Source organism: Macadamia integrifolia, chromosome 3, assembly GCF_013358625.1.
Source record: "Macadamia integrifolia cultivar HAES 741 chromosome 3, SCU_Mint_v3, whole genome shotgun sequence".
In the NCBI taxonomy this organism is placed as follows: domain Eukaryota; kingdom Viridiplantae; phylum Streptophyta; class Magnoliopsida; order Proteales; family Proteaceae; genus Macadamia; species Macadamia integrifolia.
Genome location: NC_056559.1, coordinates 26,841,746 through 26,854,251, shown reverse-complemented (window position 1 = coordinate 26,854,251; position 12,506 = coordinate 26,841,746). Strand labels below are relative to the sequence as shown.

Sequence of the window (12,506 nt, the reverse complement as noted above, 5' to 3'; positions counted from 1 at the left end):
CAGTTTTACGAATTGGTATCGAATTAACCATGTATTGGTATCAAGCCTGACCAATATTGATACCTATACCTTGTTGTTAATGCAATCTATGGTTTACATTACATTCCCCCCACTACCCCTAGGACCTCATACTAGCTTCCCTCGGGAAACAAATCCAAATATTGGTGGTCAAGGGATCATTTTCATTTGAAGCTGAAAGAGAAAGAAAATGTGAATACTAAAGTTGCTATGGTGGTTTGCGACTTTGTGCCAACTAGTAACCAAATGAAGTATGTGGTTTGCACTACACTTCCCCCAAACTCCCCAAGTATGATCTTCTGTCCACATTAAGATCCTACTGTTTATGGGGTATAAAATCACGAATTAATAATGTATCAAGTATTCTGACTTGTGGTCCAGATTTCCTTGGGTGGTGGGATCCCATGTATAAAGGGTAACTTCTCACCCCTCATATGGAGCTGTGCAATGTGCACCTGAATAAAATTTAGTTACTTCAGCTGCAACCCTGGTTGTAAGTAAAGAAATATAATCTTAAAAGGTATTTTAAAAAGTGAAAATGTTGGGTATGCCGTCGAGATTAAGTATGCTAGCACCCATTATATCTATCTCTCTCTTTCCTTTTTGTGAAATGACCCTCATATCTTTCTTGAATGATACTCCATCATATGATTTTATTAGTACTATCTACTAGCATACTTGATATCAGCAACATACTTATCACTCTCACTTTAAAAAATATCAAAACTTAAGAATAGTAATGAATCGTAGAAAACAAGAAAGTGAATTATTCCATTTGTTTCACTATCATCCACGAAGGTAGGAATTTTTTCCGTGCGTCCTCTTTTATTTTCCCGCCCAAACCCCAGAAAGTGGCGGTGTACCGTATTTTAATACGCCATCATGCGCATCACATCGTTTCACCTTAAACAAATAAAGAAACCAAGAAACCATTTCTTTCTCCCATTTCTCCTGTTCTTCTTCTCCTACCTTCGTCGCCTTCTCTTCCTCACCAAGCAACACTCTCCTTGTGCTCTTACCTAAGACCAAGATGGGTTCCTTGTCTCCCTCGGAAGAGCTTTCCTTGTTACAGTATCCTTCTGCTCGAAGGGACGAGTCGGTTGTCGATGATTATCACGGCTTTAAAATCTCTGATCCATATCGATGGTACTGTACTTCAATGAGGAGCGAATTTTCATTGCCAATAGTGGAATTAAGCTAAATTCGATCTTCATCTATTTTTTGTTATTTTTTTTCCTCTGATCAGGCTTGAAGACCCTGATGCGGAAGAAGTTAAAGATTTCGTCCAGAAGCAAGCGAGTTTGACCGAATCGCTACTTCAGACGTGCGATACGAGAGAGAAGTTTCGCCAGCAAATTACAAAACTCTTCGATCACCCCCGGTTTGATGCTCCTTTCAAGCAAGGCAATAAGTACTTCTACTTCCATAACACAGGGCTTCAAGCGCAAAGCGTCCTCTACGTCCAGGTCGGCAGCTCTAACTTGGAGGAATAAGTATGGGGGAAACACTTGTTTTTATTAGTTCAGCTTTCATTTGGGGGTTTTTCTTTTTTTTCCTTCTTTCAGGATAGTCTGGATGGAAAACCAGAGGTTTTACTTGATCCAAATGGACTCAGTGAAGACGGAACGGTCGCTCTTGCTGAATCTGCCATTAGTGAGGATGCCAAGTACTTGGCTTATGGGCTTAGCTCCAGTGGCAGTGATTGGGTGACTATTAACGTTATGCGGGTTGAGGAAAAGACGGTCGAGCCTGATACTCTATCCTGGGTGAGCATTATTATTACTTACCAGCCCCAATTTCACCTCAGTATGCAAAGACTGACGAAGACTTTTTGTTGGTTGGGTATGCAGTAACGTTTATGCACATTTACTTGTATCAGGTTAAGTTCTCCTCTATTAGTTGGACTCATGATAGCAAAGGTTTTTTCTACTGCCGTTATCCAGCTCCCAAGTAAGTCTTGCTTTTCTACTAATATTCATTCTGAGTAGTTCAGATTGATTTCTATAGTATCAGGTTTTATGTATTTATGATTTTGAAAATCAAAGAGTGATATGCGCTGAATTATAGGGATGGAGAACAGATAGATGCCGGGACCGAGACTAATGCTAACCTTTATCATGAGGTCTACTATCATTTCTTGGGCACAGACCAATCCCAAGATGTTTTGTGCTGGAAGGATCCTGAAAACCCAAAATATCTGTTTGCGGCTGAAGTCATGGATGATGGGAAGGTAAATCTCTATTTAATCATATCACTTCTGCCAAAAAACATTGAAGCCACTCATTCTAATTTTCTGAGTTGCTATATGTTAGCTTCTCGTGTCACACCTGTGGTTTTTGGGGTTGATGACCTATTTGTTGAAGCATTAGTAATTTGATTGTGTTCTTATCTAATGTCTCAAAGTTGTGTCTAAACTCGTGGAGTGGTTCTCAAGAACAGAAGTGGATAATATTACTTTTGTTCTCATATCAAAATCCTTTTGCCTTGATATTGCTTGAGAAAAAAATAGTGGAAACTGATCACAGAAGACTTCCTTTTGCAAAAAGTCCAGCTAGCCAGTGATGTAGATTGATCAGTTCTTGTGGATCTGATTGGGTTGTGGATAATGGTTGTGATTTGTTGAAAAGAAAGCCAACAGATAGGGGAGATTATGCTGTATGGATCCAGCTTTTAATCAAATGGTCAAATTAATGGAAAGAATATTTAGTTCTGGTGATCAGATCTGATTATGTGATATAACAGAAACTGAGTTAGAAATTATGATAATATCAGAAATTAAATTAGTAGAGCATTGTAAAATTGATGGGACAAACAGCAGAGAGAAAACATTAGAGGAACATGTTGTAATGTGTTTGTTTAAACTTTAAGCAGTAGATGACCTGTTTGTTGCTTGAGATCTAATCCAAAAGTAGTATGCAAAAGTTAAGAGAAGAGAGAAACATGGAAGAATGATATTAGTTGTTGACAGGTGAGAAAGCAATTAGAAATAGAAGAGATTGAGGGGGGAGAAAGAAATGAATAAGGAGAGAAAATGGGAAGTAAAGACAAGGAGAGGCATAACAGAAGAGCAAATACAGAGAAGAGGAAGAGATTACATAGAGAGAGGAGAGAGAAAATATTGAGAGGGAAGAGATATATAACAGCCACTTGGCTGTGGAACAATTTCGTAATTACCAAAGAAATTCAATTAATCTTCATTTACCCAAAATTGTTGAGGGTACCATGCTTATTTATAGAAAAGAAAAGAAACGTTCTAGAGTATAACTCAACTAATGAAATATAATATCTAACTTTTCCTAACTAGGTTACTCTTTGGTATAATTTTATTTGTATTTATGACCTATTTATGAGAATAAGTTAAGGGGCCATAGATAATAATCGTTTGGTTACTACAGGACATAATAGATTCCAAAATGAGAAATATGTTTGGCATAGCTATGCGTAAAATAGTTATGTAACTTTTGGTTCCTCTATTCTTTTGCACAATTTCATCAAACTTGTGAGATGCATTGCTGGAAAGACAACTCTGTTACAAAAAAATTTCTACTGCATTTCGATAAATTACAGGGCGATCCTCAATTGATGGTATAAGAAATAATACCCAGTTGGATAAAATCCTTAAATACTCTTAAGAATATTTCCGATCATCAATACTTTGTACAGAAACTCTGCAATGGAAAGAAAACCCACCAAATAAAGCTTGGAAAAACAAACAAGAACCCAAGGAAGAAGTAGAAATAACTCTCAGTTGCTGTGGGTCAGGAGGCCTACATGGAGTCCATGCCATCTCTAGATCTTGATTCTGGCCTAAAACTCGTACTTTCAACCCCCCCCCCCAAATTTCTTCCATTCCAACTGATTGATTCTCAAATCTGCTTGAAAGATTGACACCTGAATGATAAAAAAAATCAATTACAGAATCACCAATTACTAAAGGGTGCAGCTCTGTTGACATGAACTCTCTTTGTTCTATACATCCCCAATCTGTTTTTCCATTCCAAATAAAAGCCGAGCTAAAGAGGCATGGCTTGTGCTCCAAGAAATCGATAGAGAAAATGAAAACAGATGTTTCTCCCCCTCTCTTGCCCTTGTAAAAATTAAGTGGAAACAAAACAAAGAAGTCGATTAAGAAAGAAAGACATGGATAAGATAAAAAAATTACGAGTAAGAGAACAACAACAACAACAAACTCAACCTTATCCCAACTTATTGGGGTTGGCTAAATGGATCTATGAAAGAGAAAAAAAAAAAAAAAGGAGAGATGAAAGTAAAAGGAAAGAAGCCAACACCAACAAGTCTGGAAATCTCAGTTAAAGGGGGTCAGCTACATGGGTCCTTGCCCTCCAATTGGTTCTATTTGAGGTCATACTTGGGACAAGACCTAGACTATGCATGTCATTCCTCACTATTCTTATGGTCATTTTAGGCTTATCCCTAGCTCTTTTAGCTTTAATCGGAATATGATCACTCTTCCTTGCTGGGCGTCCCAACAGGGATTAAAGTATCGGTATCGGTCGCTGTATCGGTTGGCTAAATTTAAGATACATATCAGAGGGTGTCATATCGTATGAGAGATACGCACATAAATGGACAAGATACACATTTTTATACACTTTTGCATTAAAAAAAAAAAAAAAAACAATATATATCATCTATCATGCATAAGCACTAAAATGGAGAACACCGTACTGAGAGACAAGTGTATTCTATTGAAATTGTTCAAAAGGATGAGGTTTCTTAAATGTAGTGAGTCTATTGTCGACTTTCTAAGAAATTTTAAAATATATGAACAAGTTGATGCAATAATTCATGTTTTGATGTAATGTTTTAGTTTGTTTACCTAAATCTACTCAAACATAGCAAAAAAAGAAGAAACAAACTTAATTGTTTCATCTTGCCTATTCAACTTCTTATAAAAAAAATAGAACCAGAACACTTTGAGAAGGGACGACAGTAACTGGATCAATTTCTAATAATTTATACTGATGTTGTGGGTGTAGATAGATAGATAGAGATGCATCTCTTACTACCCTCTTTTAAAAGAAATCTAAATTCAATAGAGTGATGACACCATTGAAGGGTGCATCTCGGAATTTCTTGCATTAAGAAGGACATACAATAGTTAATTAAAGTAAATGGCAGAAATGCTAGGAAAGACAATGGTGAAAGACATAATAGATATGCTGAAGAATTTATGGTTGGACAAGTAATATAGATGCTTCCTACGCTTGCTCCTAGTCGTTTCCGTATCTTATCTATGCATTTTCTTGTGAATCACGCAACAAACTCAGCAACTTGAGCAATTATGACATGAGATACGACATTCAATTTTTCCGAAGGATCAAGTGATCAACACACTAAGACAAACAACATTAAATGGAAATGATGACACTAGTTGTGATGATGATTCTTATAGAAATTAAGAATTTAATGAAACGGAGAAATCAAATGAAAGACACTTATCTGGCTACTAGGGCTCAACAAGTGTAAACTGGAGGAGATGATCAACATGAGGATGCCATAATTAATGACAAATAGGATATTAAAGAATGGTAAATCAAGATTGTGAAATCTGTTGGGTAAGTGCAGTTGTGCTTCGAATTTTGGAAGCTTAAGTATTGATAGTGAGAAGAACAAGTGTTGTTTTAAAAGTGAAATGGGTTTTATAGATGCATATCTTAAGTATCGGTGAGTATCAGTTCGATATGAATCAATATGCATGTAATTCAATTGTTTGAGGCTCAATTGTACATATCGAGAGTATCAATACATATCGATAAGTATTGGTGAGTATCGGAGCGTATCAACCAATATGGTACGATAATAATATATTTTTTTAAATTACATGTACTATATCGATGGTATTGTGTTGATGCTATCGAATCAATGGCTACCAATATCTATTTAGTACGATACTCACCGATACTTTAAACCATGCATCCCAGCTTTCCGTTGAACATGGCCATACCGCCTCAAACGACTTTTTCGAAGATTGTCATTGATTGGGGTAACTCCCAAATCAACTCTAATACATTCATTCCTTATTTTATCCTTTCTAGTTTTACCGCACATCCTTCATAACATCCTCATCTCTACTGCACATAGCTTCTCTATGTGATAATTTTTAATCGCCTAACATTTTGCCCCCATACATCATAGTTGGTCGTACCATAGTTCTATAGAATTTTCCTTTAGGTTTTAAAGGAATACGTCGGTCACACAGCACTCCGTTGCACCTTTCCATTTCATCCATCACACTTTCTCCGTGAAACATCATCCTCTATGTCTCATTTATTTATGGTTGATCATAGATATCTAAAATAGTCACTTTACGGTATATCTCTCTCTCTTCAATTCTCAACCTATCATTATCCATCATTGTGTGACTAAAGTTACACTTCATATACTCCGTCTTCGATCTACTAATCTTGAAATCTCTTGTTTCCAAAGTTGATCTCCATAGCTCTAATTTAGCGTTAATCCCTGCTTTTGTCTCATCTACCAAAACAATATCATCAACGAAGAGTATACATTATGGATGAGTAAGAGAACCTTCTCTTTTATTATTTCCTTTCAATCTCAAAATAATGAGAACCCAAGAGAGTAGGGATTGGAGGGGGTGGGGCATATAAATGTGGTAAAAACACTTATTTCTTTCTCTCCGTCTTTGTTTGTCCTCTTTCCCTTTTGGGTTGAGTTGGGTGGTAGGAAAATGAGGTAAAAGCAGGTATTTCCTTGTGTGTGTGTGTTCGTCGTCTTTGCTTGCAATGCCACCTCTTCACAAATAGGTGGGAGTTGGGACTTACACTTGCCATCGGTAATTAGACCCATCCCCTTAGTCATGCACTACAACACTATCACCAATTCTATAGATGCAGATATGTGGTTGTCCTTGTAGGTTGGAGGTTGCTTGCCCAAAACAAGTTTTTTTTTAAGGTCTTTGAGGTACCAATACTTGATCCTTGGTTCCCAAGGTACAACACAAAGATTTTGGCCATTGAGACGGCCAAGGGCATTGGTCTTGCCCAAATCAAGTTGTTCTCTCCTCTCCTCTCCTCTTCGTCACTTTGGGCAGGCTAAAACCTTGTATGCTTCCTTAAAAGGGCTGAACCCAATAGCCTTTTTCTTCTCATGTCCAGTAACGAGCATTAAAAAAATTCCGACAGTAACGAGCACACAAGGGAAGCAGATGGAGCCATGGGGGAGGGAGGTAGAGAGAAGTAGATGGGTTTCAATACATTTGTTTTAAAAATAACATGAAATGACTTTTTTACCCTTGACTTGAGTCACTTATAAATACGTGCTCATTAGCAACTTACATAACAATAAAAAATTTATGACCATAAATCATATATATCTCCTCAGAAGTTTATGAATTTTAGTTTATTTTGGTTTATAATTATGAGAAATAAGGGCTAGAAATTATACCAAATGCTTGCAAAAATAGAAATGCATTAGATAGAGAGAATGTAGGACTCTTGGACAGGTAAGGAATCTAAAATTTGGATTTTTTTGTCACACCCTGCCTCCACTCACCTGGAGGCTTGTGACATAGACACGCACACGTGTCCACAATCCATCCAGAATCCACGATGCAGTACTTTAAGTTCATAAAATTATGAAATGGTTCTAAGATCATATATTTATAATATAACAAAATATACCAAATTGGTGATTTCTATTGATATTTACCATATTTACACAAAAAGAATGTTTTCACATTTGGATCATAATTACAGTTATGCCCCATACGGCTACATCTGCTACGTACAAAAAGAATAAAAAGAGAAGATGATACTCCCATCTTCAGCATGCTCCAAATGCACAGTCATCGCACACGCATCCATCCTCGTGCGCAACCAGCTCCCCATCCTAGAGGTCACCTCCGTAGAGAGCCGGATCCTCAATCACAGTCTCCGAAGGGTTACCTGAATCAACATCTAAGAAGGGGGGCAACAATGAGGGTGAGCTTCCACGAAGCCCAGTAAGGGGTAACACGCACACAAGCAATCATAACAATCCAAGAAAAATGCAATAGTATAAATATCCATGCCCAACCACATCAATATGAATGCAATGACATGATCCATTTATTATCAAACAATTCTAAGCAATAATTTCTAAGTCCAAAGGGGGTATAAGTGCTACTGCAACATAGGTGTTATCCCCGGTCATGAATGTATGTTATCAGTCCCCAGGGATACAAGCTAGTTGCGGGTCAGGAGCATGTTGGTTTTGGAACCACATCGTTACCCGGCAAACCCCTATTAATAACTCTCCCATAATACCACTACATCGAATCCAGCATCGTATGTAGGATATACTCATCACCGAATCCAATATCACATGTGGGTCTGTCACGACGCTAGCATTTGCGTACCTCAGTCACTGAAAATCGTCCCTAACCACAGACCATCGGACGAAAGGATTAGCCAATACGTAAATCCTATTGGCAAAGGTTGTAGCACCAGGGTGGTTATCCTAGCCCAATGCATTCTAATATGTCACAACACAATTCAATCACACTCACACACACTCACTCTGACCATGCAGTGCCGTCGGCACCAACCGTTGGCCACCTTGCACCCCAGTCACACGCACATGCACCCTGAGTATGCAGTGCTGCTGGCACCAACCATTGGCCCCCTTGCACCCCATTCACACACACAAACACACTCACCTTGAGCATACAGTGCCGTCGGCGCCAACCGTTAGCCACCCTGCACCCCAGTCTCCACAAACACACGCACATACACATGTACAACCATAATCCACATTCTCATGCCACATCAACACTTTACACAAGGAACAAGATAATAATATGCAAAATGACATAATTTATCCACATATGCATTATGATACAAGCATTCCATAAAAGCACACAAAATCTCCTCACCTCTAGTCCTAGGTGTTGATGGATAGCTGTTGGCCTCGCGCCGCATTGTCTCGTCACCTCTTGGTTCTACTCCTATGATATATAAGACTTTTAAGAAAATAAATCATCCATAAGGTAATGAGACCCCAGGCACATATTCTAGTTTCATTTCCTACTCACTTTTTCCTTGAAATTGTTCTCAATTTGGGGGGGGGTTATAACTATAGGGCTAATTTATATGTGGGGGATGTTCACCCACCTCAATTAACTTAGATTAAGTATATTCAATGGGTTGGTTAAGATGGGTTTACACAATTCACCTAAATTCCCCAAAGTTCAAGTTGCGACTAAGCTAAATTTGAGAATTTCGGTTGAGGGTGTAGGTGATGACCATTAATGGTTTATGTGGTCACCCTAAACCACTATACATATATTTAATTTCATTTTCCCAAACCCAGTTTTGGGTTTGAATGGTGGGATGTAGAGGGTATGAGAAAAACCCACCATTTCTAGGGTTTAGTTACCCAAATTGGGGATTTTAAGTGGGAAAATGATGAAGGAGAGTTCATAGACTCAAATTGATCCATCAATCTTGCTAGGATAAGCCTCTTACATTAAACCCCACTCCCAATTTGTAGCCTTGACAAGAGGGAGGGTGGGTTTTAGGAAATTCCCCCATTTCTAGGTTTTTTGTTGAACCCCAAGGGGTTAGCGCAGTTAGCTTGGAGGGGACACGGTACTCCACCTCAGGAAGCGAGGTCCCGTGATCAAACCTTTGCCGCTGCACCTAGCTTTTGGAGGCCACTGCACGAGAGTTTTCATCTCGTACTGACTTGGTCCTGTGTAAGTGGTATCACAGTGACCCCAGGGATTAGTTGGGTCAAAGATCCAGACACCCTGGGTATAAAAAAAAAAAAAAAAAAGGTTTTATGTTGCCCAAATTGGGGTTTGAAGTGGGGATTTCTTAAAGGAAGGCTTATAGGTTCAAATTGAACCATTGATCTTGCTAGAGCAAGTTCCAAACATCAAATCCCCCTCCTAATTAGTAGTTTTAGTGAGTGGGGAGGTGAGAACCACTTGGGGTTTCTCTTACCTAGCTTAAGAAAGAGTGGAAATGAAGAGAGAGAGAGAGAGAGAGAGAGAGAGAGAGAGAGAGAGAACTTCCCATAAATTGGTGGATGCTCCCTTTTCTCCCTTCTCTTGCTTTTAGTTTGGTAGGAATGAAAAGAATGGGTAAGGACTTCTATTTATAGAGTCACTTAAGTTACTAAGGTTTGTTTGGCAAAATAATGGGTTTCTACCCTTTACTAGTTTAAACTATAATTTGAGGTAACGGGCCCACCTTGGGGTGTCCCAATATATTAATTTAATGTTATTCCATCCTTGGGATTGGGTTTGAGTTACCCAGGTGCGAGGGGTCGGGCCCCACGGCCAAATAACCTGGTTTTGGCCGGTATTTTCACTTCTAAGGTTCGAGGATCTTCCCGTGAAGTGTGAGGGCTTAACTAACCTTTTCTTCTACTCGCAGAACCCTTTCCAAAGGCATGAGTAGCAAGTGCAAATGGGGTCATCCTTCCCTTCCCAACAAAGTACGGCTGCTACCCAGTATTCATCGGTACTAGTATCCTCCGGTGCCTCATTTGTATAATTAAAAATAGGAATTTTAGAGCACAGGTATAACATTTTTTAAACTAACTCAAAGACTGACAACTTTCAACCCATTAATAATCTCCTAACCAACTATCACCAAATGGGACCCACCCATCAAAATAAGATATTAATTTTGTGCACCCATTTATATTTCAGGTCATTATAATAATACAACCCAAAATCTAAAGTTCAACGAAAACCTGACCCAAATTTAAGGCTCTCTTTGGTATGATTTGGATTTCAAAATTTCATTGATTTCTTGAAATAAGTCAACAAATAGGTTTTGGTTAAGAATTTGAAATTGTTTGGCTGCATCAATTGAAAAAATTTCATGAATAAGAAATTTTTTTGGTAACTTTAATATTTTAGAATAGATTCTGTCTGTGTTCTTCTTCCTCTATAGAACCAACAGAAAGGCTATCTCCTTCAGGATTCAAAATCCCAGCACCCTCTTTTGCAATTAGTTTCGCTACAGCACCCACTGCTATAGTTTATTGCTCTTTTCATCACTTGAGTGAAAACGACCTCATTGCCTCAACCCGAATATTCTGTTCTTTGGTGCCATACCGCTAGTATTGCAGTTGCCAAAATTACAGGCTCGGTTGCATGGGGGAGATATGAATATATAGTATGATTAGAATGGTCCCAGATAAGAAGAATGTTCATTCTAAATTTGACAAACCATCCATTTTGATGTTATAATGAACTTCTCTGAATATTTTCAATGATACAATCAGTCGTCTCTGGAAAGTATATCAATGGTGAATATTAGAAGAGATGAAAAAGGTTTGTTGATATTTTTATTTTATTAACTTCGGGCATTTGTCATTTGCTCAATGATATTCTTATAGTTGGGCTCTACAAAGCCCTATCAACAACTAAAAGAAAGATCGATTCTTTGGGATCCTTCCTTTCTTCAAACGGAACGAACAGAGATAGAATCAGACAGATTCCCGAAATGCCTTCTGGGTATTCCTCAATGTTCCGGCCATTCACGAAACGTGAGAAGCAGATGAATTGAAGTTTTTTTTGTTCTCACTGGAAATCATTTTCATACTATGACTTTATGATAGAATTATTGAACTGCATGTTTTAAATGAAATAATCAAGACTAATTACTTAGCATCAGTAATTGAAGATGCCCTTTTGTGCTTTCCTTGGAAATATCCGCGGATGTATTATTTTACTAAGAAATGGCACAAATAGTTGGATAATCCTCATCTAGTTGACTTAATTCTTTCTGTCAATCTGCAGTATGTGCTGTTACACATCGCGGAGGGCTGTGATCCAGTGAACAAGCTTTACTATTGTGACTTGTCTTTGCTAACTAATGGGCTTGAAGGTCTTAGAGAGAGAAATGAAATGCTTCCTTTTACTAAGCTTGTTGACAATTTTGAAGCAAGCTATCATGCTGTTGCAAATGATGATACCTTATTCACTGTTCTGACTAATAAAGATGCTCCCAAGTATAAGTTAGTCCGAGTAGATCTGAAGGAACCAACTGTTTGGACTGATGTCCTCCAAGAATCTGAGAAAGATGTGCTCCAATCAGCTTTTGCTGTTAACGGGAACCAAATTCTGGTCAGTTACTTGAGTGATGTTAAGTATGTTCTGCAGGTAAGGGACTTAAAAACAGGTTCATTGGTACATCGTTTGCCAATTGATATTGGCTCAGTTGATGGGATTACTGGCAGACGAAAAGAGAGTGAAGTGTTCATTGGATTCACTAGCTTCCTCACTCCTGGTATTATTTACCAGTGCAACTTAAAAACTGAGGTTCCAGAAATGAAGATATTCCGAGAAATAGTGGTGCCTGGATTTGATCGTTCAGAGTTTCAGGTTAATCAGGTACTTGAGTTTGTTCCATAATATCTTAATGATTAGTTCTGAGTAACTAGTTTGTTATCTCAAGTTTATGTTGTGTTTTTCTCCTTTCGTTTTTTGTCTTTTGTTTTTTTTTTTT

At 38.1% G+C, this 12,506-nt stretch overlaps 1 protein-coding gene across 1 annotated transcript in view; it reads left to right on the top strand.

Moving 5' to 3' along the window:
• Positions 1-933: 933 nt before the first annotated feature.
• LOC122073205 (prolyl endopeptidase-like) overlaps positions 934-12,506 on the top strand; it is a 15,732-nt gene continuing 4,159 nt past the window's right edge. The window contains exons 1-6 of the mRNA XM_042637744.1: positions 934-1,164; positions 1,265-1,484; positions 1,584-1,784; positions 1,898-1,968; positions 2,086-2,248; positions 11,798-12,391. Coding sequence (XP_042493678.1) covers positions 1,049-1,164; positions 1,265-1,484; positions 1,584-1,784; positions 1,898-1,968; positions 2,086-2,248; positions 11,798-12,391 — 1,365 coding nt within the window. The 5' untranslated portion in view covers positions 934-1,048. The remainder of the gene's footprint in view (positions 1,165-1,264; positions 1,485-1,583; positions 1,785-1,897; positions 1,969-2,085; positions 2,249-11,797; positions 12,392-12,506) is intronic.